A 25318-nucleotide genomic window follows, 5' to 3' on the forward strand; every position below is an offset into this window, starting at 1 on the left:
AAACACATCCAGGCTGACAGAGCATTCACGGCTACCCACCAGAGGAATATAGTCTTTGTTCTCGTTGTCGCTCTCTCCAATTGAATCACCAGACTTGCTGTGAGATCGACACATAAATCCTTTGGCAGCTCGAGTCAGGAGACGTGTCCTGCTGAGGGCCAACCTTAAACAGGAGAGGGAGAAGCACATTTAAATCTCAGTGTGAGTGAAACACACATCACTATTAGATTTAATCTACCCTTTTCCATCATGACAGGGAAAGCAATCGTTTCCTTTGGTTATCCGGTACATCTGTAGATTTACATATCATGTGAATGCAGTAAATTGAGAGTAATGAGCCAATTTTCGGCCTCAGTAAGTTGAGTCACCTTGTTTCAGACTCGATTTCTCACCAACTGTTCGATGTATTACCGTAACCTCTTTTATTCACATGCATGGTATTCAGAGGATAAATCCTAATGACTTCAATGATCCTCGGACTTTTTCCTCCAGCACCACAGTGAGGTTTTGTGTTAAATGTCTCAAAGATGGATTGCCATTGAAATTTGCCGCAGACATTCACATCTCCCGCAGAATGACGTGTAGGAACTTTTGTGATCCTTTTAGTTTCCTCCGGTGCCAGCCCAGTCGCCAGGATGAAATGTTGTCAGTTAACATTTCTGCAAACCGCTGACTTGTTTAAATTTGCACAAAACGTGTCCTATCACGGCCATATTACATGTTTTTCATCTGACTTCCATATCAGCAGGAGGAAGGGATGGTGGTCGTTTCAAAATGCACAAGCACAACAGGAACAATTTCCACCCCTATCTGTGGTGACAAAAGCAGATATGTTAAGCCAAAACATGATGTTTTCCTAAACTTTTCCTGATTTTTTAGTAGTTTATATTGTAATTTTTCACTTTCCACTTCACTCTTTTTCTGTGTACACCTGTGTCTCATGCGTATTTTAGACAGTAGAGTTCTTGAGCTTTACGGGTTTGTTCTTTGTTTTTTGTTTTGTACTTAGTTTAGTTTTGGTTGTGAGTGACTCCTGTTTTGCTGTTAGCCTTTTTTTCTTAATCACATTTTGAATTGTGGATTATTGGACAACAGTTTTCAGCTTCCATTAAAGCTCGCTTTTTGCTGTGTCTGCATTCATGTCCTGTTTTTGTAAACCTAGACACTAACTAAGTAGTTTTTTTTGTGTCTGCCTAAATGTGGCTACATTATCAGGACAGCATTGTCACAACATAAAATTGAGAAGCGGACGAAAAGTCAAGTTGCAACATTAATAAATGTTCAATTTGAACATAGCCGTGGTTTGCAGAAAGGTACAATGCTGGCATTTATTCTAACGACTGCTTTGCTGGCTAGCACTGTCACCAGGTTGCAATTTTAATACCTACAAAAGTCATGACATCCCCATCAGCCTCGGCTGATTATGCTTAACTAAGATGGTGAACGTGGTACACATTGTACCTGCTAAACATCCGCTAAAGCTCTGCTGTGATTAAAGAGGCCAGTGTACATCATTAGAGATGACTGTCGGACGGACACCCACAAACTGTGTGGCACCTGCACTGCTTTATACAATTTCTAAGACATTCTGAACCTGCCAATCATACGATCGCAGTCTCCACGCAGCAATTTGTCGGCTGTGGAGGTGAGAAAGGAGCCATGGTTTGAACAGCGTCATTCCAGCGTTCTCTTTTCTTCCCTTACGCAACTATTTCTGTCACTTGTGTCGATCTCTGAGTGCAACGCTATGAATGCCTGCAGGAGAGACTGTTTGCGAACGTGTGCCATTATTCTCTTATATAATGGCGTCTGGCCCCTTCCTTTGAAGGCCAGCTTTTCAACCAGCCGTGAGTACAGCCTCACGGCGCTGCTGGCGTGACTATAGACTCTGTTTTATTGACTTCAAGACAACATGAGTTAAAAGTCTAACAGAAATGGATGAAGATGAAAACATCCGGTAGATTCTCTTCCTTGTAATACAACAACGTTATAAATAATTATAACGTTGAAGTCCCAATGCGCAGCCAGTCTCCAAACACCCACCTGGCAGAAAACAGGCTCTCCACTGATTTCTGTGATTGGTCAGAGGTCACAGACGGACTCCTTTGGGAGACTTGGGGACAGAAAGGCAGAGTTAGACGAGGGAAGGAGGGAGAGAAAAAAAGAAGCAGTGGCATTTTCTGTGACTTTTCTATTCAGCTCAACATGAGTCTCACGGAATAAAGAAGTGAAACACACCCACTGAGATGTGACAGGGACAGTGGAGGACCGTCCTCTGCAGGTGAAACGCTTCTCGTTGTGTGTGTGTTTGTGTCTTCAGTGGGTGCTCATTGTGTTTTTGAAAGAGGTCCAGACAGCGCGTGTCAATACACGCCACAAAACTGTACCGTCTTCTGTCGCCACTTACAAAAACAGGGACTAAAATGTCAATAATCTCATGTTTCACATTTGGAACAACACAGCAGTGTTGCCCAGAATATAAACAAGGGCGCTTTCTGAATATTGAAGGTGTTTTGAGGAGATAAATGGACATGACAAGTACTGACCGGTTGATGTGATGCTCTTACCCTCTGTGAAGCTACATCTCTCCCAGCCGGAGGAGGAGGGGGTGCTGCATGGAGAGACGCCATCCTCCGCATCTGAGACAGAGTCAGAGAGATTGATTTTCACAAAACCTCGCACAAGATGTTGTCGTCTTTAAACAAGAGACAATTACCAGGCAACACTGATGCAATTCATCTGCATCCGCGCCCACTGTGCACCTCTCTATTTTAACTGGCATTGCCGAGCAGATGTTCAAGCTACAGTGCTAGTCTCGGCTCCTGCTGTTGCCATGCCACCACTCAAAACCAATTTGAAGTGTTGTGCCCTTTTTCCTGAAGTTGAAGTATTTTTAATGTAAAGCACCACTCAGCTGTCTGAAGGGCTCAATATCTTCCAGCGCCTGGTGCCGGAGATGCAAGACTGCAATCTCTCCAGTTCCAATGAGGTCGTATTTGAATAAATAAACATAAACTTTGGGAAATCTCATATCAAATCCACCCCCTGAAGAAAGATATTCCTTTTACTGTACACTCACGACCTTCAATGAATAAAATATGAATACTTTTTTTTCTTATTTCTTTCTGCTGTACTCATTCGTAAGCAATCTATAAATAAAACATCCTTTTGCTGTTCAGCGTGTTTGGATTGAAAGGGGTCCGATTTATACGAAATGCAGCCTACTGTTGGGCAGAAGGACCTCTTCAGCTTCCTCGGACATGCCGCCAGACTGAGAGCGGCCAAGTCCGATGGAGTACCCTCTGTTCTTCCTGCTCCCCGAGCGAGAGCTGGAGTGAGAGCTCCTCTTCAGACCTTCACCTGGAAACAAAATTAGTTGTTTTTTTTATGTACAGAGACACAATTTGAAAGCGTTTATACATCTATCTTTACTTTCCTGAACCAAAATCACAGTTTGGTCTCAATATGTGGACACAGGTCAGTGTTTGCGGCGTTGAAATGTAAAGGAAAAGTTATTTATATTTCGGGAAATGTGCCTATTTTCTGTCTTTGCGGGGAGCTGTCTCCGCTGGCAAGCTGAAAAAACATCCAGATCAAATCAACGTGTTTGTATGCATAGCAACAGATATGAACTAAATGCACCATGAGGCTGTTGTAGAGCTGCATTTGGCCCACAGGCCACCAGCTGAATTGGCCAATTACTGTCACGTTGCACATGTAAACACAGTCACTTCCTGACAGACAGCTGGCAGCATTAGCATTACAGTGATATATGAAATCGCAAAACACATTTCTGTTGTGCTCCTTTTATGTACTTTGTTGCCAGTTTGGGGTTTGAAAAGCCTGAAAGAGTTCAGCATCAAACATTAAATGTTTTATCGGGGGAAAAATAAGGCAAGAAGTGGTTTTCTACACAAGTTATTACAAACAAACTTTGTTCTATGTGTATTTTCTTGCAGAGGTTACTTGCAGAACTTCAGGAAGTCATTGTTCCCTGCCAAGAAACAACCCAGCTTTGACAAAAAATACTCACAACTTGACATTTTTGGGGCTGCAATTAATGATATTTTAATTGTTATTCCATCCGTTGATTATTTTCTCATTTACTTAATGAATAGTTCGGTCTATAAAATGTCAAAAAGAACTGTGAATAATCACCATCATCAGTTTTGTAGTAGTTCAAGCAAAAGCAGCGAGTGTTAAAATTTCACAAGTAGATGACTTGATTGATTGTTTCAGCTCTAAACATGCTAATTATAAAGTTTTAGAGGTGACTCGAAGCTTCTGATTTAATGAACAAGGGATGAGAGCAACATTAACCTTATTATCTCACTTTTGGCACGAAAGCCGATAAGCATATTTAACCAAAATATCATTATAAGGCGATTATAATGTGATGTCTTTCATGAGAGAATAATTTACATGACGAGATGGAAATCTAAAAGCAGAAGGAGAGAATTTGTTTCCCCTTTGTGGACACAGACGGAACAATCTGTGCTGTAAGGACTTCTCCACATTAAATCCGTGAAGACTTACTGGGGTTTATGTATTCAATACATGTCTGCAAATACTCATTAGTGTCCAGGTCGATGGGGATAAACGCTGTGTATTTGCTCAGTATATTGCAGGCCTTGCTGGTGTGAATAGCGTAGAGCTGATACTTCCTCCCAGAGCCTGTGAATGATAACAAACACAAATGATTACATAACGTATAATAGGATGACGTCATATTATATAACATTACACTGTGTGACACAATATTGAATACATTTAATCTGAACATACTGAATTCATATGTAAATCACTGATTACAGATACATGGAATGCATAAAAGGAATAATTTTACATTTTTGGGAACGTGCTTTTTTGCTTTCTTGTCAAGATATAGATGGTAAATCTCACATCTGTCCTTTAAAGGCCCACACACCCCACCACACACACACACACCGTCACACACACACCGCCCAGACTCAAACCAACGACCAGCTGCCTTTGTCCGACCACTCCGTTGCCTCTCGTCTGACCCGTTTGGCAGAGAAGTTGCACTGAAACACACCGCCTCGACTACTGCCAACTACACAGTAGCATGTACGTTATGCGCTTGCGCGAGATGCAATAAGTCTGTTTAACATCGGGTGGTGCTAGTCTTGGGCCAGTAATCCAAAACATGAAAACAGGAAATGATGGAACGGAGTGCAGACCATCGTCACTTCCGCCCCTTCCGACACACCGTGCTAATTCGCTAGCACACCGCCAATCAGAGTATCTGATGGCGTCCAATCCTCAGACCGCAAACACTCTCAGACTTTGCGAGTTGAATCTGCCGTCTGCGTGGTTCCAAAAGCTTCTAACACAGCTGAACACACCGAACAGATTTGTCCTCAAGCGTTTCAGATGTCCAATGTTTGGGCCAGTGTGTTCCTGCTTTAAATGTGAAGCTAAAGCAAGAGGATAAGATTATCTGACGTGGAAACAGCAAGTTTGTCTATGCTGAGCTAACGGCATATAGCTATATAGCTTCAAATGGACAGATATGAGAGCATATCGATTTAACTCAAATAAACATATTTCCCAAACTTAAACCAACTACTGCTTTAAATTCACTCCTGTGGTCTATGAAACTTCGCCTAACTTTCCATCAGCATGGTTTAGTTTAGTTTAAACTAGTTTAGTAGATCACTTTTGGGTGAACTTGTCCCTTAAATGCCTCTGAAGCTCACCGTGCTCGATCTCGCACTCCTTATCCGCCATGTGCTCGAAGTCGTGTATGATGGAGCGTCCGGCCAGGTGGTGGAAGGTCTCGTTCCACAGCTCCTCGTGGACCTTTTCCTCGCGTTCCCGGCCGTTCAGGAAGGGCTGGATATCAAATACGACCTCCCACTTTGCTGGTTTCCCACACAGCAGCCCGGACACCACGGCCTTGCAGTCACCTCTGTGCTGGTTGGCTGTATCCAGATCTGGACTCTGGGTCTCCTGCGGGGTTTCTGCTTGACACAACTGGTGTCCGTATCCGTCTGTAATATCACAGGAGGGAGGTTTGTTTAGTCAACATCCATCTAAAGCTCGTCACCTGCTGCTGCTGCTCACTTGTGACTGAATATGTGTTAAATGAATTCATCACGATTCCTACTGTTTTCTAAAGCACTACTTCATTTATTTCCTTATTCATCTCCTGATTAATTTTCGGTTTTGTTCCTATATTAAGAAAAAAATTAATACATTTCCTGTCTTCCTCAAGAGACTCTTTGCTTGATCTGCCAAGACTAAAGAGTCCGTCTTGCTCATTTCAGATTTAGGATGTTTGCCATTAAAATCCATTTTCCCACATGAGACTGAATAAAACCAACGCAGTCTTGGCTTGAATTCAAGGGCTTTTAGTTCTGTTGCTCTATAATTGATTCCATGGAAGCTTTTGTTTGACTATTTCATTTAGTTATTCATTCAAAATTATTAGAGTCATTGAGGACATGCCCTCATTTTCAATCTCAAGACCCTTAAAACAGAATAAATACAGACAAAAATTATTAGGATGAACACAAACAAACACTGAACACAGTTGGTTTTGGGGCGTAATTTGGGATTAGGATTGAATGCTCTGTCACAGTAATCTGACTTAGTAAATATGCTTATATCTGTTTTACTGCGCTGAGTTTGATAAGAAACTTGATACCAGATGATGAAGCCAGCAGCCAATTATCTTGGTTTATTTTAGCTAATATGCTGGCAACAGTTGTGAGCAGATAGCCGGCTTTGTCAAACCATCACCTCTAAAGATTACAAAATAACTGGATGAATCTTCTTTGTTTATTTTTTCAAAAAATAAAGATACAAGAGAGTTATGTGTTGGAGTATATTAAGACTGAGACGTAATTAAGTCTCTGCTGGTCACCTTGCAAACCTTGGAGCTGACAACAAGATCGATTTAAAGATGGAGTCAGGACACAGTTAGCTTAGCTTAGCATAAAGACTGAGGCAGACAGCATGCCTGACCCTGTCCAAAGGTTCCCAACAGCTCAATAAGTAACATCTCATTACTTTCATTTGAACAGAGTCCAGTAGGTCTCTGGTTGCAAGAAACAGTCCCGTGAATAGCTGCCCATAAAAAATATACTTTAAAACAATCTCCACATAACAAAACTTGCAAACAAAAACACAGATTCAGTCCAACATCAGCCAGACATATTCAGTAAATCAATAAATCCTGCACATTTCCGTGGAACAGATTGCTTGTGTTTGTGGTCTCACCTGTATCTCCGACGCTGCCTACAGATGGGCTGTCAGTGGATGATTTGGATCCACCGTCCCCAGCGGCGTTGCGAGATGCTGGCGGCGTGCCGCTGCTGCCGAGCTGAGGATTGTCCTCCGGCTGAGGGTGGAAATGAAGCTCCGGGTCGGCTTCCTGCGGCAGAATCGGCTCCTGCTGAGGGAGCGGACGGTGACAGCTGGCAGAGCGCCCTCTGGAAGATGTGGCACACAGGCTTGCCAGCTGTGGCTGGAAACAAAAAGTTGTTTTTGGTTTTAAACACCCTGATGCAATCAGGTTTTCATCTGCAAATTGTATTTCTGGGCACTGCAGTTTTGTTCGCTCAAGGCTTTCATTTCACGGTGCTTTTAAAGGTGCACTACGTAAAATTTTAGTAAAAAGCAGACAAAAATGTACTTGAATTATCAATAAAATTCGAAGTAGTAACAGTTTTGACATCATGATGTCTATGTATTGTGTTGCAGAGATATCAACTGAGGTTAGCATGCTAACTGGCTAGCCCCTACTCTTACCAGTCCAAAGCTCCAGTCCTACAGTTGTTAACCAACATGTCCCTAGTTCACCCCCTAGAGCTGCACGCTGACTGAGCTAACAGTAGCTTCAATTAGGAATGGTAAGCTGTTTTTCTGGTGATATGCTGCTTTGTTTGGAGCATAATTTCGACTGGTGGCAAAAACTCTACTCTACTCTAAAAGAGGAAAATACATCTGTTGTTTGACGTTACTTATGCAACAGGGCTGCAACTAAGAATTATTTATATTCCTGATGAATGTGATGATTGTCTCACTTTTAACCCTGGCTTGGTTTATAAAATGATGGGAAATTGTACAGAAAGAGTGTTTAGGAGGAACTTGGAAATAATTTAAATTGAAATTACTCCGTAAAGATGCAGTTATCACGTGGTAATGTTATAACGCCGTAACATGGCAGTAAAAATGGATAAATATGGAACACTTTTCATTATCAGTGTCGTGTATGTTATAATGGTTGCCGAGCAACAAAATATCAGACCCAGCTAAGGGTGACCTTCTGTAGCTATGACACTAAAATATGTGCATGTTCACAAAACCATGATTAAAATCCCGGGAGAAGGAATAAAGAACATACAACAACCTCCATGTCCAATCATATCGTCGCCATCCGAGGTAATGACTTGTGAGTGTGCTACCACAAACATAAAGACACTGTAGGAGGGTAGATTAGCGTTTAACCCCATATTTACAAAATATTACTGTAATTCTCTGACTATGATCTAAAGTTTCACTGACATTTTGCCTAAAAAAGGACAACCTAGGCAATCAAACGACTATAAAATTAATAAAACTCATCTTCTGCTCATATAATCCTTTCAGCTCTCACTGCTAAATTAAATTTAACTTCTGCGATATGTTTTCAACGTGTATAACAGAGGGGATTGTTTTTATTCTATTCTGAGATCTCACCCCACTTGCACAGGTTAAATTAACACCTTAATTTATATCAATTTCATTCATGTGGCAATAACAAACAAATAAATAGGAAGTCAGTATGTTGCTGTTTCGTCATTAGATCTAGCTCAGTCATGGTGTGAACACAGTGGAGAGACGAAGTCATTTTCTTCAGAGCTTGATGAACTCATTCTAGTGTTACTAAGATGCCCTCTGAGGAATATTGAAAAGTAATTACCACTCATACATTTTACCTCTTAATTACTGAAGAGAGCATATTAGTCCGATCTTTATTATACCCCAGTCCAGACGTGGATCATAGCTGTTTAATTTGTCAACATAGTCTGCATACTGATTTAAAATGTGTATTATTGTTATTATTAAAGTAAAGCTCAGTTTGGAGTTCTGTGAGTTACAACTACATCACAAACTGAATCAGAAATAACCGCTGACCCCATTTTCTCCAAACTGACCCCCAGCAGGTTATTTTTTGAAAACAATCACTGTTACTTGTCGTCACAGCGTGGGACCACACCTGGTAGTCGTTCCTCCACTGCGTCTCGTGCTCGGGGCTCATCTGGCCGATCAGCTCCTGGACTTTGGCTCTCCTCAGTGGATTCTTTGCCGCCACAGAGCTGGGATCACTGGGAGTGTACACTTTCTTCGCCGGGTTGTAGTCTGTTATCTGGTTGGTGCTGTACGCTCGCCGTCTCGGAGATGTCTTCGAATCAAACCCTGATGTTTTGTTATGAAATAGTAGTTAAAACCACAGCGTTTCTTCATCTTTACACTAAACATTACACAAAATGACACATGTGCAATGAAATTCACTGCCAAAGATGGAGTCGACAGCCACGTTAGCAGCTCTGTGAGTCTGTACAGTACTGTGACGAGCAACATGCTCACCTACTGATACTAACATGAGGATGTTTTACATGCTCACCATCTTAGTTTAGCACGTTAGCTGATCATTACCAAACACTCGTTAAGATAAACTCTTGACCTGATGATAGATGAAACTTTAGTGATCACCACATTTATTACAGGTAAATCCTGAGGGAGACATGAATATCTGCACTAAAAGTTTGTGACAATCCGTGTGATGCATTGACTTTGATCCTTGAGTATCTGCATCTATCACAAAGTGATAAAACGCTGCCATCTGTAGCGCCTCCACTTAAACCAAAGAGCAGATCTATTATAGATATATCTTCAGTAGCCTCACTAATAATGCATTTCATGAGACAGGAAGTAAGTAGAGAGATTTTGCAGTTAAAGAAATCGACTTGTCAGCGCTCTCTGTGAATGAACTATGTAACGGTGACACCCTCAAATGTACTTTGCCATTTCTGTCCTGCCATTTTTTTTTAGAGAGACATAAACACTGAGTGATGGAACTTAATTAAGTACATTTACTTGACGTGCTGTACTTTTACAGATTTTAAGGTTTACGGGGCTTTTTTTTTTCTTTTTCCATTTTTCTGATCTAGCGTTAATATCTACATCCACTGCGATTACATACATCAACAGCTTAACAGGTAGTTTCATCAGAATGCCATCAGTAGTTCATCGACCATCAAGGTTTATCTTATCAGAGCACACAAATGTACATGCACATAGTTTCGTACCCATGGCGTCTTGCTCTGTGGTGGCGGGGCTGCTGTCTGTCGTGGAGTCCTGGTAGGAGTCATACAGCAGTCCAGACAGTGGGTCCACACCTGTCCTCACCAGGTCCTCTTCTTGGGAGTGGTAAAACACAGAGCTGGCGGACTCAACGGAGCGCATCATGCTGTATCGCCTCCTTTTATCCTGTTGAGGTGATTGAGTCGGTGACACATCCAAAACAAGTGCTCCCACAAAGACCCGTTCACAAGGCTTGATTAAAAAGCTTCTCCATAATTAGCCCTGGCCTTTTCCTTGTATCTCCCTAGGAACACCTTTCAGATAATTAGATTTAATGAAACAAATGATTTAACGATCACAGAAACAAACTCATGGTGGATTTTAAAGTTCTTGCATGTGGTTGTTTGTCTCCGTCTGGCACTTACAGATTTGGGGTTGGCGTGGTAGCGGGTGGTGTCGCAAACCACGCTGTAGCCAATCAGACTATCCCCTGGAAACAGGAAGGTGTTGCCCACAGGAGACAGCAGGACTTCTTTAGTCTCAGGAAACAGCCATTCGATAGAAATGTCACTGAGTACCGGAGACATGGTTTTCTTCAGGGACTTTATCATCTGTGTGGGAAAGAAAAAGCCAAATAAAATAGGCTTTAAGATATAAATCATAGCTTCTGGACGACTAGTACATCAGCTGAAAGCATCTCTGAGATATGATTTCCTAATTGGCAGACACTTGGTGCTTAGAAAGCACAGAATAATGGCTCTCGAGCGGTCTGAAGAATGGCTGGCTGTCATTCGGAGTGAAACATAAAGCTGGAAATGAGTACCTTGGGCTGCAGCCTCTCGCCATCGGTCAGGAACTCCGCTGTTCCTCTGGAAACTGTCGCCAGACCCTGCACCAGCCTCCTGCAAGCAGTCTGTCCAATGCCGAACGTGAAACATCTGCAGGAACACATTAAACACTGTAGCTCAACGGACAGATCGACCTTCGTGTGTGCATGACAACAGGCGTCTTCACAGAGATCAAAAGCGATAGATTAACTGTAAACAATCAAATTTGTCAAACACAGATTTGAATTCAAAAATTAGAAAATGGTATGAGGCGTCCTGCTGCTTCTACAGTTCTCCTGCTTTGTTTTTACCATGTTTCTTTCTATTCTGTTTCTCTTTTCCTGATGTTTCACTGAGGGACGAGCTGGCTAATTTCATCACACTAGCTACGTCCCTCTGCATTCTCAATGAGATCACAGACTGCACATTAAAACAGAAATGTCACCCTCTCCCGTACAGTGGAAACAGCTGACGTGGATTTTAACGGAACAGCGATGTTTGATCTGGCCTCTGAGTGGCTGCTGATTTGTAAACATAAAGTGCGATAATGACGCCGGAAGTGCCGATGAGCTGGCCGAGCTCCGTGCACCTAACGCAATCATCTGGGGGCAGTCATCCATTAAAAGGGGGGGACAACAAAAGTCAATTATTTTTCCCAGAGTGACTCAGGAGAGGGATTCACAGTGTGAGACGTAGATGCACGCTGCAAATTGAAGTGATTTCCCCGCGTGCTGCGGGTGCCACCGACGCTCGCTCTCAGTTGGTGTTCGCAGCCTTCAGGGGGAGAATTATTATTTCCTTCCTCTAGATGCAGCTTTTAAACATTTTTATTCTTTGGATCTAAAAAACACGGCTTCACGAGCCCTCTTTGTCGGGATCTCACGGTCGACCCTGACACAATGCAATTCACATATTCCGAGATTTCATTTCGAGGGGATTACAGCTCCATCGCCAGGTGTTTCCATGTTAGTCTTAAATCCCTGGGTGTTATTTTATGTTTGCCTAGCTTCGACACGACATGCGGTAGCTTCTCTGCCAGAGCTGGTAATACCACAATGGTTTCTAATGTGCTTTCTTAAAAAAAAGAAGAAAAAAAAAACAAGCAGCAACCAAACACAATGTCTGCAATCACAGTTTAGAAACCAAGTAATTCTGTAATGCGTTCAGAGGGCCACGACAGCTTAGACAACAAAGGCACCACTTAGACAACATCCCTAAAATGTCACTCAGTATTGATTTCTTTGCCTCATTCTAACATTCAGAGTGAAGCTCAGAGCATGGAAGTGATACTCGCCTGATGTGACGCGCATGGCTGCGGACCAGCTCGATAACTTTGCCCGTGTTGCTGACGGCCCCGTCGGTGAGCAAGAAGAGCAGCCGGGGGTGTCCGCTGAACATCGGCTGCCTCAGGATCCAGTTGAGCGGATCCAGGATGTTGGTGCCTCCCATGTCAGCTCTGATCTTTCTAATATACTCACAAGCCAGAGCCAGGGCATCCTGGGTTGCGGAAATAAGGAGGAGAAGAGATCAAAATGGTTTATGGGTAACATTAAGGCCGATGCTCAGCTTTACGTCCCCCATGGAGCCGATGATTCAGACAACCTGGAGATCGCTGCAGTCTGAAAACTTCCACAACTAAATAATTCAAACTTAGAAATCCTGTCGTCGACCCCCGTCAGCATCACCCCTGATATTTAGTCACATCTTGGCAGCCTGACATCGAATGAGAATCTGCTGCCGTGACATACTTTTTCAAAAACTGAACTGAAATCATTCATATAAATTCACTTGAGTGGAACGTGAAAGGCTCATTCATGCTCAGTGCTACTCTGGCCTTCACTCTGGTCTCAGTCAGAAAGCCTCCAGCTTGTTCAAAGTGAGAAGCATTTTAGCTAATTCATGAAAAAAAAAGAAAGAAACTCCCGTTCTTGCTTCTCTTCACTGGTTGCCTGTCGAATTTAGAAATGATCTGCAGCCTCATTGAGCAGTGTCTGGTTCCCAGCTACACTTCTGATTTACTCTTCCCCTTCTGAGCCTGTACGTAACTGGTGATCCTCAAAACTCAGTGTGTTTTTTTATGTAAAAACCCTCTCATAGTGATCGTTTGATCATTTGCTGTGTTCTCATAAACACTATTTCAACTAAAACTTTGATTGTTGAAGTGTTTCAATTACATATAAAACTTCTGTGTTATTCAATCACAATAGTTCTACAAAAAGTATATTATTTAATCATGTTGAGTTGATGAGAATAAATAAAAAAAATAATGTTATCGCAATTTTTAAAGTATTATATGTAAACATTATCCATCTGTATTACTTTTATTTATAACAATTGAAAAAGTGCATGTACTCAATTTAAGCAGATTACGTTTTTTAATTCATTTGCATCGACTCGACGTGAAAGAAATATCTAAAGTCTTAATGTTTAAGGGAAATTACTATATAGTTTTTACTACCTGTTGACCTTAAATTTTGAATGGTACTATATGTTATCATTATTATTCAGTATTATACTGTATAGTTAACACAAATTCTCTACGTACATGCTGAACATGAACATCATGTCTGCATCATATGAGGTAATTTATCATGCAGTGACATATTGCAGAGCTTCTTTACCTCGTCATAGTTCTGGCTGCTTGTGAACAGCGATTTGAATGTAGAGCCAAAGCCTATGATGTTAAAAAGGCAGCCGGGCACCAGACTCTTGAGAATCACCACCATGGCGTCCTGAGGGAGAGAGAGAGAGACGGAGAGCAGATTAAATTCATGTCCAGAAAATAGAACAAAGCAAAGACTGTGAAGAATACAAAAAAAAAAGGCAAAAAACTCTTCTGCTCATTAGGTGCTTAGTGTCCTGTTGAACTGTTCGATGGTTTCAAGTGTAATACAGCTACATCTGCTGAATGTCTGGCTGAATGGCAGCATAGCGCTCTGCACAGCTGTCATCGCTGCATGGCAGACTTTGTCAAGGAGAGGAGAGAGCGGCGTCACGCAGTGTCGTTTCATCCATCACTGCCTCTTCTGCAGCACAAGGGCAGGTGAACTGGATGAAAAGCACTCAACCTTCATTCGTGTGAAGTGCACAGAGACCACATTGGCCAGATAAGTCTGTTCAATGTAATACTGTTTAAAGAGATATTTTTTACATGGTATTCTGCAGGATTTCTTAAAATATCAGTGATGAACAGTTCAGCCCAGACTCACCCTGCAAGTCACAAGTCAACACCAGTCAGCATCACATCGTTAAGCAGCATCAGTGCACAAGCTGCCAAATAAAACTTAAATAAGACAATCCTGTCACTGTAGGTGTTGAAATAACGACACATGGAGTCTGATAAGGCCTCAAAGACTGCTGCTGTCTAAAACCCAGCGACTGGGAGACATTCGCTGAATAATGAATGATTTGTCTGATCAATATCCTTGTGTACATGCCCTTCACACAGTTGGCTAACCCCATCTATAATCTCCAAAGACTGCGGAATCAGGACGGCTCGTAGCCGCTGATGACACATCATGTTTACGATGTGTCTGATACACTGGCTTTTAATTTGATCTCTTAAGAAACGTGCATGTCTGATGTCGACTGTTATAGGCTTGAACAAATTTCCTGTAATCTGCAAACATCTTTTAGAGAATTTATCTTCAAACTGGCGGTGATGTGGGACATATTTCAATTTATATGTAAATAAGCATCTGTCTGAATGTATATTCAAACAATGTAACGCCGCACGTCGAACTGAGATCGAAATACCTTCACACGGTTGATGTTAACGCCACTCATGCTGCCGCTGCGGTCAATGAGGAAGATAAACTCGCCGTGAACCTTCCTCAGGTCAGAGCTGATGGACTTGAGGTCAGGGCAGAAGTTCAACATGACCACAGGATTGTGGAGGATGTCCTTATGGAGCCGCCTGTGAATGATATCTACCTGGAAAAGGCAGGAGAATTTTAAAAAATAACAAAACAAAAAAAAATCAAAAGCATCAGTAATGGAGGATTCAGAGATAAGTGGACTTTAATTTAACACTTTAAAGAAGGCACAAAGAGACAAGCGATCAGGTCAATAGATAGAGCTCATCAATTATTGTAGATGTGCCGGAAACTCCAGGCTGAATGAGGTAAGCCTCTGGAGTGTTTCCATAGAAACACATTTTTATGGCTCTCTGTCTCTCTTCTCCTGTTTCGGTCTGCTGGTCACTTAACAGCCTCATCATGGAGGAGACGTGAAAGGACACACACAGGACCTCCAAAGGTGAACAAACAAAGCAGATTAAAAAGTATAATGTTGAATGGGAATAAGCTAAATATTAACTTACACTCTACAAGGCAAAAACACAGCAACTGTACTGAAACTAAGCTGTTCAATATGTATAATCTCCGTGAAGACAACACGTTAAATTTGCCATAACTTGTTGGCTAGTTAGCTGGTGAAAAAGGATTAGCGGATTTACTGATATTTGTCCAGCCGTTAACTGAAATTGAAAGGATTTGATTTTTTTCCTGACACACATATATTGGTAGTTTGTTATTCCACAAAAGTTATTTAAGTAGCTAAGTCTAACCCTGATGTAGAACAAAAACATGGTGAGTTAAACTCCTGCTAACGCTAATGCTAAGCAGTTGAGGAAGCTAAGCAGCAGTCGGCTAACGGCAACGTGAGCTTATGATAAATAGATTTCATGTAATTTTTCTGAGGTCAAACTATCTGTAGATCACATGTCTAAATGTACTGACTTGTAAACATATTCATTTTATTATTTCAATATAAAATGTTCAATATATGTCTTAATAAAGAAAGAAGGGTAAAGAGTATGGTCATGAGCTTAGTTCTGTTCTGATTTGACACAATATAAATAAAACTGACCGCTTGCAAAAGTGAGAAACATATGTTAAATTCTTGAATTATGGCTTATAAATAGCTGATGATTTCATATACAATATAGCAAGTGCAGTATTTGCAATTGTGGGTACAATTTGACTGAAATAGAAAGAATATATAGGTAAAATGATACTTAAGGCATAATTTAAAACTCCTTTTCTTAAATCAGCTGGTTCTGTAGACTAGTTGCTTATTTATGCACCTACAGAGGGTGAACACAGGTCATGAACTCCCGCATTATATTGTTAGATATCACAGAATAATGAGACATAACCTCTGAGGCCTTGTATATAAAAAGCATGTGTTGCATGCCTTTTTATATAAATGTACTATAGTCTCTACCATGCTCCCCGTAATGATATCGGCATGATTGTGTTGCCATCAGTTCAGGTTCACGGTGCTGATGTCGCTGTCATACTCACTTTCCTCTCGTTGCTGGAGTCCTTCTTGGTGGCCTTGATGAAATCGCTCCGGCCGTGAAGATACTCATCGTACTCCTCCAGCGTCATGTCTCCGTTCTCGATGAGCACATGCGGCAGATGAGGCTCTGCAGTGACACAGTCGGTCAGGACATAGACATGGCTATAAATATTAAGGGCAGATTAAATAGCAGATGGACAATGGCCCAAAGTGACACCAAGTGCTGCGGCACTAGCAGCTCATGGTGGAGGGAGAGTGGAAATCTGTGGTGCTGAATTATCCCCATATTGATGAAGGAATCAAGAGATGATTGCAAATAAAGATGCTGCACCACAGCTGGGCCTCAAGACAACAAAATTAGCTCAGAGGGTTGAGTGAATCCTGGGGATTTGGACTGTTGTTTCTCCATACTGCTGGGTTCTGAAAAGCACCGTTTCAAGCTTATAAAAAAGGCTTCAGTTTAAAAAGGGTTTATATTTTGTTTACAATAGACTTTAGGCATAAAAAAATGTTTTTATATGTGATTTTTTTTAGCAAAAACCTGGCTTGGATTGATTAATTGCTTTTTAATTGCTTAATCCATTCACCCATCCAGTTTTCTGATGATTTTCCAGGTCCAGCTCCTGTATACTGTGTACTGATTAATTATTGATTCTATTGTACTCGCTCTACTGCAGGAAAAATACCATCAAAGTGTGTTATAAATGCAAATAAATTCATGCACTTGCTGATAAAACTACTGGTTTTCATTGACATCTCTCTTATTTTTGCCATGGAGACAATGAAACTGGTCTGAAACTGTCTTCTTTGAGATGTTAGCCCCTTTTAGATAGAAAAGGTGGCACATTTGCAGGAAAGTAAAGGCTGCAATGTGCCGCCTTGTCTATGTAAATGGGAGGTGTGATATTCCTTCTTTCCCAAAAAGCCACCGCTTGGCCGCCACTGGGGTAGGCGTAAACGTGACGTGAAGCACAAAGTTGGGCGTGAACAGTGAAGCAGGTCGAATTTGTCTTCAAAATAAGAGCATTACATTGCACTCCATTGGAGTTTAGAACTGGGTTCTTAGCGGGGGGCTTTTAATTTGAAAGTAGCGACCGTTTGTAGCTTGCTGCTACAACAACAAGCGGACAATGAAGACAGCTACAGAGACCGAGGAGACGCTGCATATCCTGGATCTCAGCGGCTGTCCAGTTGCTCATCTTGACGTCCGCAGATGAAGTGATGGACTGACTGCTGTGCTCAGCTGTTTCCTGGGTTTAAAACTCCCGGCTGTGGGTCGCACAGCAGCGCACGTCATCACCACCTCCGCCCATCTAACGCAATTGCAGGCACATCGACGGCTCGGATTTACAGAGCAATGGAGGTGGAAAAAAATGTACACTCCCAGAAGGCGGCAAATTGGCGGACCAAAACAGACCCCCAATATACTGCCTGCTGTCTAAATCTGCAGACCTAGCTGCAAAAAAGACAGAAAATTGATGGCTTGCTGCCCAGTATAAAAACAGCTATTGAAAAATGTCTTTAAATGTCTAAAATGTAATTAGGCGAGCCGTCCTTGGAACCTGTAGTAATTAAATGACACACAGCCTGTGTTTCTGGTCATTAATCAACAAAGCTGATGATATATAATCTGTAATGCCTTCCAGTTTCCCTCCATCTCTTCTCCTCTCCAGCTGAGCATCCATGTTGTGATTGAACCTGCAGCACCGGCCTGAGCTGAATTAAATTGCCGAGTGCAGGCAGCCGGTCTGTTTGTGAACAAAGCCTTCATAAGAAGCCTATTGGATCAGCGAGGCCATGGCTCATTCCTGCCTCTGGGAGACAACTGGCCCACACATACTATAGGTCAAGACAGCAGGGAGAGGGGGGAGAGATGAGAGCAGGGGGAGGGGGAAAAAAAGACAGAACTGACACTGCACTCCCACACAATGGAGTTTGACTCTGCTGGCATGTCATGCATTAACAACAGGAGTAGGACCTTGAGTGCGCACACAAAGTGAGGCAGTGAATCACCTCGAATCCGATCTCATTACAAGCTTAACGCGAAAAAAAAAAAAAATGCTGTAAAGAAGCCTGACAGAGCTGAAATGAACTCATTTCAAAGATTGCACTAGAGAAGGGAGGAAAGGCTGTTGACCTACCGCTGGGGTAGATGAGGATTTCAACAGGACAGTCATAAGTGTACTTGTCGGCCAGAGTGATGACGACACTGGTGGCAGAGCGGGCCAGAGGGTCCGCGTCGGCTCGGATGGCGTGAGACGGGCTCTCCACACCTACACAGAGCAGGACGACCACAGCAGATCAAATAACCAGCGGCTCCATTTCCAGTAATAACAAGGAGAACAGAGCGACATTTCTCACTGGGATGACTCACGATTACAAGAGCACGAATTTCCAAAAGATTTCAGGATATAATGCGAGAATCTTTCACGATGTGCAAATCACATGATCACATTTGATGAGAACATCACGGCGACTCTCTTATCCGGGAGATAAATATGAAGCTACGTAGCTTAGCTTAGCTTTAACGCTGCAAACAAGTGGAAACAGCTAGCCTGGCTCCGTCTAAAGGTGAGAAAATCCACCTGCCAACACCTCTGAAGCTCATTAACAAATATGAAGGGCTGGATGGACTGTTTCAGATGATTTCCTGACAGGACCTAAATCTCTGCTCTCAACCAAAGAAGTGGTCCAGCAGAGTGTTTCCCACACGGTGTGCTGAGGCAAATTATAAAACCCAAAAAGAAATCCAGGCAGGGAACCCCGGTATTTCACTGTTCACACGATTCAGGTGCCAGGCGGTGGGAATTATCTGAGCGTGACACATTAAAGGTCGTGATTCACTGCCGGCGTGAAGGAGGATAACCTGGGAGGGAAAAATGGATCCTCACTTCATTTTAAATTCTGTGACCTTTCAATGGATTCTTGAATCTTATCTGACATTAGTAGATGAAGATTAAGATGCCATTTTGCACTGATGTGAATACAGGTGTGCCTTGAGATTCAGGCTTGCCCTTTTTGCGTGCCCTGGGTCCAGCCCATAACCTTATTAAAACCACGGCTTGTTGTTTTGTACCCTTTGAATTTTGTGCAGATAAAAACACATCAGATATAAAATGTGTAAGTTTAGAGGTGGTGGCACTTCTGGACGGAGGCAGATTCACTGTTTCTGCCTGTTTCCCGTCTTTTAAGTTGAGCTCAGCTAACACCTCCTGTCATATCAGATCAATGAATATTAGAGTGTCTTCAAGTCTTCTCGTTTGAAGCAGATGAGACAACATTCCCAGAGTAAAACACACACATGTAAGTATAAACACACACAAGAAAAGAGTGTGTTTTTTTTTCTGTTTCCTGCACTTGTTCACTCAAGGATGTGTCACAATCACAACTTTCAGAGAGCACTGAAAGGCACTTCATGATAACAGGATGTCTGAAGTGATACCAGGCCTGTTATGTCGTTACACACCCTGACAGAAAAAAAAAAAACAGTTTCATTTCTCAATTGCTCGCCGGTGCAAACTCCACCACACTTGAAAGGTGGATTTGCCCCCCGAAGAGAAAAACATCTACCAAGCGTGAATTCTCTGACCTGCGAGGAGATAGGGAGCCCGAATCTCCAGCTGGAAGTTAAACTCGTAGTCCATGGAGTTGATAACCTCCTCCTGTAGCAGTGAAGCCAGCCACAGCTGAGGGGAGCTGGGAGTTTGATCATGAGGACTCGAGGCACCCGTGTGTCTGTCCCGCCTAAATGCAGCAGAGCGTAACAACATCAAAATGGAGCCATGAAATATTAATGTAAAATAAACAAGAGGGGCTTTCATATCATGAATTTATGTATTTTCTCACGTCCTGGAGAAGTTCGGGGAGAGTCCCTGCTCCTCGTTGATGGTCCTCTGTACCCGAGGCGTACACACCGGTGGAGAAGAGACCCGGATGCCTCCGCTGGGAAGGGTGGAGAGCTCAGAGGAGGTGCTGACCAGAACATGGACCGTCTCCATAGGAGGGATAACCCCGAGGTTAACCACCAACACCGTCCTCTCCAGGTCCTCGTCCAGCACTATGTGTCCTGCAACACCAGACTGGATTAGTAAAGGACAACAACAACAACCACCGTTTAATCTTGGTAAGTCCTGATGAATTTCTTCTTTGATTCCCTCCTTGATCTGATCTAAAGTAAATGTCACTCCTGCTGCTGTGATTGGGAGCTTAGCACAAAACACAGCTGTGTCTTAAGAAAGACCTTTGGCTCACATCGATGGTGCTGTCTTTCACAGGATTGTCCTCAGAGTTAATTATACAGGAGGCGTTTCTACGTCTCTGAGGGAAGTACAATACTATGATGTTATTATTATACCTCTTCAACTATTGTACTGTGTCACTTCGCTTGAATTTGCCTACTGTACCGTAAACCTAACCCGTAATTATGTCTTTAATTGACAAGGAACCAAAAAGCACACAAAAAATCAGTCTTTAGCCTGCTCTTATGTGTGTTCTTTCACTTTCTGGAGGCATTTCTTCATAAAAATTTCATACATGTAGATATGTTGGGTTTTAGTGTGTTTCTCCATGCACCTTTCATTGACTTCAATACAGCTGGCACCACAATCTGGCATCAAAAGCGAGATTCGGTAACTTTAAACCTCCTCCCTTCTTTTTTAAGTTCATTGTTGTCTAAGAGGACGTTGACGCACAGACTTGAAGGTTATAACTCTCTGCGGCCACATCACTACAAGTCTTTCACATTTCATATGGTAATTTAATTCATTGATTAAATAAGAAAAAATTGATTTGAGCAGCTTTAACCTTACCGCTGCCACTCTGGAGGGCCCCGTTAGACGTGCTGTAGCAATCCAGATAACAGTCTTCAATCTTTGCCTTGTCTTTGATTTGCAGTGTTATGATCTGACTGGATATCATGGACTCAAACCCCGCGACGATGGAGTTTTCCTCCAGCGGATAGATGAAGATCCCTGGCAGGCAGGCAGGAGGAGGAATAAACAGAATTAAGGGCAGTAAACAAGCATACTCAGTCAATAATAGTGTTTCAGAGCATAAGGTGGGTTTAAATTAGTCGAGTTGGCGTTCACATCGACCGAAGCAAACAGATTCATCTCCTGTAGTGTACTTACTCACCCTCAATGGCATGATCCTCAATATTTTCATAGGTCATAGAGGCTGTCATGGCCAGAGTGTAACCCCTGACACAGGAAGTGATGTCAGAGACGCTGAGGGGCAGAGCGCACCGGTTCTCCTTGTTAATGAGTCCAGGCATGGTGCTGGTTTTAGGATTCTGGTTAGTTGCCACATGTCAAAAGGAAAAAAAGGATAAAAAGAGACTCATCATATAATTGTACTTGTCAGAAACAAAAGCTGTCACCAGTAGCGGTTGATATTAAATACATATGAATAGGACAAACATATGAATTGTATAAAATATCAGCTATAATTGAAACAATTTGTAAAATAATTTGGCTTTTGAGCTTTGATTAGTCTCTTACTTTGTCTGTACCTGTCTTTCTCTTCGTAAGATCTTTTTATTTAGAAACAAAACACGGCAGAGGCAACTTGAATTTACTAGCTAATGTTAGCAATTAACCAAACAAAAACAGCCTCACCTAGCTAATTGGCTAGCCAGCTAGGTAGACCTATAATAACCTTGTTAAACTAACATTAAATTATTAAAAGGTGATTTTAGGCTCAAGGTTACTCCAAATTGATAATTACAATCAATTTAGCATGATTGTTGTTTTAGCTAGCAGATGCTAAATTGCTAAATCAGATAGCAGTTGTTGAGCCTGCTTGCTTCAGCAAGATTTAGCCATTTAGCTGTCATGAAAAGTGATATTAAGGAATGAAAATAAAAAATCAAATTAATTGTTACCTGGAAAAATGCCAAAATTAAATTAAAACAGACATTTTTACATTTTTAAAACTGTGTGAAATATGCTTCAAAATGTATCCCAGTTACAGTACATTGTTTCTGAAATTATTCATCAATGATGTTTCATTCAATTTATACAATTTACCCACTCAGTAGCAGCCAATAGTCTTTATCTTTTCCCTGCTTTTAGACCACTTTTGTTACCCAGCAGTGATATATAACACACAGTGTGATCCCATTCAGTTCTCTTAAACGGAATGAAAGCAGCCATTTAGATGTCAGCTCAGTGCATAAGGTTTATTGGGACCTCAATAATCTTCAGCAAAATGATGTAAAAAAGACAAACAAAGGAGCATAGTGGGTGATACAGGCATTCGAGATAAAGGTCACAGCTACAGAAACACAGCTGTAAACCAACAATGTGCAGGAGCAGGTGAGCAGTCTCCAGTGCCATGTGAGGTGAAAAACATAAAAATTAAGATATATTAAGATAAATGCTCAGCGAGGAATGCAGCGTCGTTAATTGTGTAAATTATACAATGAGATTATCTGGTGCTTCGGGGCTGTGTTTCATTCTTAATGTCGTCTCCTCCACCAGCAATCTTGGTTATGCACCGTCAAGGGTCTGTGTCTGCTGCACGACCAGAGCCAGCAGCACAGGCTTGATAGGAAGCGTTATGACGAAAGCAATTTCCATAGAGACAGCTCTGCTTGCTGGCTTGCTTGCTGGCTTGCTTGCTGACTGACCAGTGACATTACTCAAGCATGTCTTTATTTTTGATACCCTGACTGATTTCAATTAAAGCACCAGGCAATCTCTTTCAATCAGACAAACCACAAAATCATTCTGCCACTTAGAGAAATTCAAAACAGGTTCGATTGGCCGAAGACAACTTCCCAACACCCCTGGCTACATAAGAAGTGCTTAAGAATCAATAACAAATTCAATCAGCCGTTGTAATAGTCACTGTCGACACATATGGTTATCTACGGCAAGGAAAAGGTCATACAGATGTAATTACAGACTATTTAGTTTGTCTGTCTCAACAGTGCCATCATGTGTCCAGCCAGCTCGAGAAGCAGATGGGAAAACAGCCTCTTATCTCTCTACAAAGACGAAGGACTTCATAAAAGAAAAATTCAAGCACAGCTGGAGTCTAAACTCCCAACGCTCCCAACAGAAGTGATGAGAAACAGACTCCGAACATCAACACATAATTACAAATGTATGCAAGACTACAAAGATCTACCTGGTGCAAAAGGTAAAAGGGAAAAAAAACTACATTTCAATTGCATTCAGTTGTTTTTCCAGTGTGGTCCCCCTTCTTCACAGCCTTTTAGCGTACAGTAATTAGTGTCAAAAGTGGGAGTCCCATGATGCTTCTCTCTCTGATTTGGCTCAGTCACATGAGTCACCCCACTTCCCTCCAGGGTTTTTTAAAAAAGACCACCAAAACCATCAACACTCAACATTTTCTCCCGGCGCCGCCACACTCCTCTGCACTCATTAGTGTCAAACGAGGGAGCAGATGCTCCCCTAACCACCTGTTGGGACGCAGCGTCTAGATTTCTGTTTACAGTCAAATCAAGATGCATCACTGCTCGACCTTTTTCATCCTGTCAGAACAAGTGACAGGGATGGTTAATTTATGCATCATCTGAAAAGACACGCTGCAGCATTAAAAAAGCACCTGATGCGATCACAGTATCAGCCGGATTATCTTACCTCTCATTTGTGTAAGCTGGGTGTGCAGCAGGGATCGCTCTCTGTCAGAAGTCCACTTATCATGAAAGATATCCTCCTCCTCCTCCTCCTCCTCTCCGACCTCTCTCAGTTCCCCCTTTTATTGTTCTCTCTCCGTGGCGTAGAGGGAATACGAGTGCTGCCACAGGTGGCAGGAGCTACAGATGAAGCGGCCACATCATTAGGTAAACGTACAAATGCAAAGAAAGAGAAAGGTGGGTTGGAACGGCAGCAGCAGCAGCAGCAGCAGCAGCAGTTCAATCAGGCTCAGCAACATGTGGTTGCAAAAACTGTTTCATATATTCTCCTCCCCCTCTTCCTCCTCCTCCTCCTCCTCCTCCTCCTCCCTGTGGATGCTGGAGTTGGAGGGTTTTGAGATAGAGGGAGAGAGAGGCTGAGACAGAGGGTCCAGTCTTTCCAATAAACATCCCCCCTTTGCATCAGATGCGGCATCAGGGCATCAGCACCACCCACTCAGTCCAACCCTCCCTGACACCGATGACAAGAGGAGTCATCCAGGTATCCTTTTTTAATATCAAGGGATCAGAGTTAATGACATGTACTGTGACACCAAGAGCAGCAAAAAAAAAAGAAAAGAAAAGAAAAGAAATAGAAAAGGCTTGAATGAACAGATGGGGAGGTGAGGGAGCACTGCATACTGCATGCCCCACACCACACCACCTTATAATCTCTCCCCCATCCCCTCCCTCGGGTGTGACTGGCCAGCTCTTAATGTTTTAAATCCAACGTGGGTGTTTGGCCGTCTCCATCTTTGTGATCACTCGGTTTGATCCATCTGTTTTCTTGCAAGGTTACCATGACAATTAATGTGTGTTGCTTAATAGTCAAGTCATTTTGGTTGTCACGAAAATGAACATGGTGTGTGTGTGTGTGTGTGTGTGTGTGTGTGTGTGTGTGTGTGTGTGTGTGTGTGTGTGTGTGTGTGTGTGTGTGTATGTGTGTGTGGAGGGGTTGGCTGAAACTCGACATCCGCCTACAAATTGAATCAACGCGCAGCCAATAAAACTCTGTGCACCCCCCTCCTCTCTCTCTCCCTTCTTCCCCCTCGCTATCTGTTTCCCAACCTCTCAGACATGGTCACACACCGGCACGACACACACACACACACACACACACACAAACACACTCGCTTTCCCTCTCACAACAATCAAATACATATTAATTTCCACTTGAGTGGCTTTAATTAGGAGGGCTCGAAGGAGGGCTGAGACCAAAGATTTTTCATGT

The 25318-nt window shown here is 42.4% G+C and overlaps 1 protein-coding gene and 1 long non-coding RNA gene across 4 annotated transcripts in view; one reads left to right on the forward strand and one right to left on the reverse strand.

Moving 5' to 3' along the window:
* Positions 1-25318, reverse strand: part of vwa5b1 (von Willebrand factor A domain containing 5B1) — a 31679-nt gene that overhangs the window by 5211 nt on the left and 1150 nt on the right. The window contains exons 2-22 of one of the 3 annotated variants that reach the window (XM_037104198.1): positions 24053-24228; positions 21579-21735; positions 21254-21415; positions 20292-20511; positions 20035-20189; positions 18587-18718; positions 16448-16572; positions 14898-15074; positions 13763-13873; positions 12436-12638; positions 11138-11252; positions 10740-10925; positions 10320-10500; positions 9227-9426; positions 7246-7492; positions 5721-6014; positions 4537-4674; positions 3226-3360; positions 2547-2639; positions 2044-2113; positions 40-163 (exon numbers count right to left, since the gene is read on the reverse strand). In XM_037104198.1, coding sequence (XP_036960093.1) covers positions 40-163; positions 2044-2113; positions 2547-2639; positions 3226-3360; positions 4537-4674; positions 5721-6014; positions 7246-7492; positions 9227-9426; positions 10320-10500; positions 10740-10925; positions 11138-11252; positions 12436-12638; positions 13763-13873; positions 14898-15074; positions 16448-16572; positions 18587-18718; positions 20035-20189; positions 20292-20511; positions 21254-21415; positions 21579-21717 — 3207 coding nt within the window. In that variant the 5' untranslated portion in view covers positions 21718-21735; positions 24053-24228. Of the gene's footprint in view, positions 1-39; positions 164-2043; positions 2114-2546; positions 2640-3225; positions 3361-4536; positions 4675-5720; positions 6015-7245; positions 7493-9226; positions 9427-10319; positions 10501-10739; positions 10926-11137; positions 11253-12435; positions 12639-13762; positions 13874-14897; positions 15075-16447; positions 16573-18586; positions 18719-20034; positions 20190-20291; positions 20512-20696; positions 20757-21253; positions 21416-21578; positions 21736-24052; positions 24229-25318 lie in introns of those variants that run through there. The other 2 variants (XM_037104199.1, XM_037104200.1) reach the window with 2 other exon arrangements.
* LOC119022842 lies at positions 15103-17181 on the forward strand. The gene is made up of 2 exons (XR_005076082.1): positions 15103-15398; positions 16411-17181. It is a non-coding gene; the product is annotated as an uncharacterized LOC119022842 (long non-coding RNA).

Source organism: Acanthopagrus latus, chromosome 7 (assembly GCF_904848185.1).
Source record: "Acanthopagrus latus isolate v.2019 chromosome 7, fAcaLat1.1, whole genome shotgun sequence".
NCBI lineage: Eukaryota > Metazoa > Chordata > Actinopteri > Spariformes > Sparidae > Acanthopagrus > Acanthopagrus latus.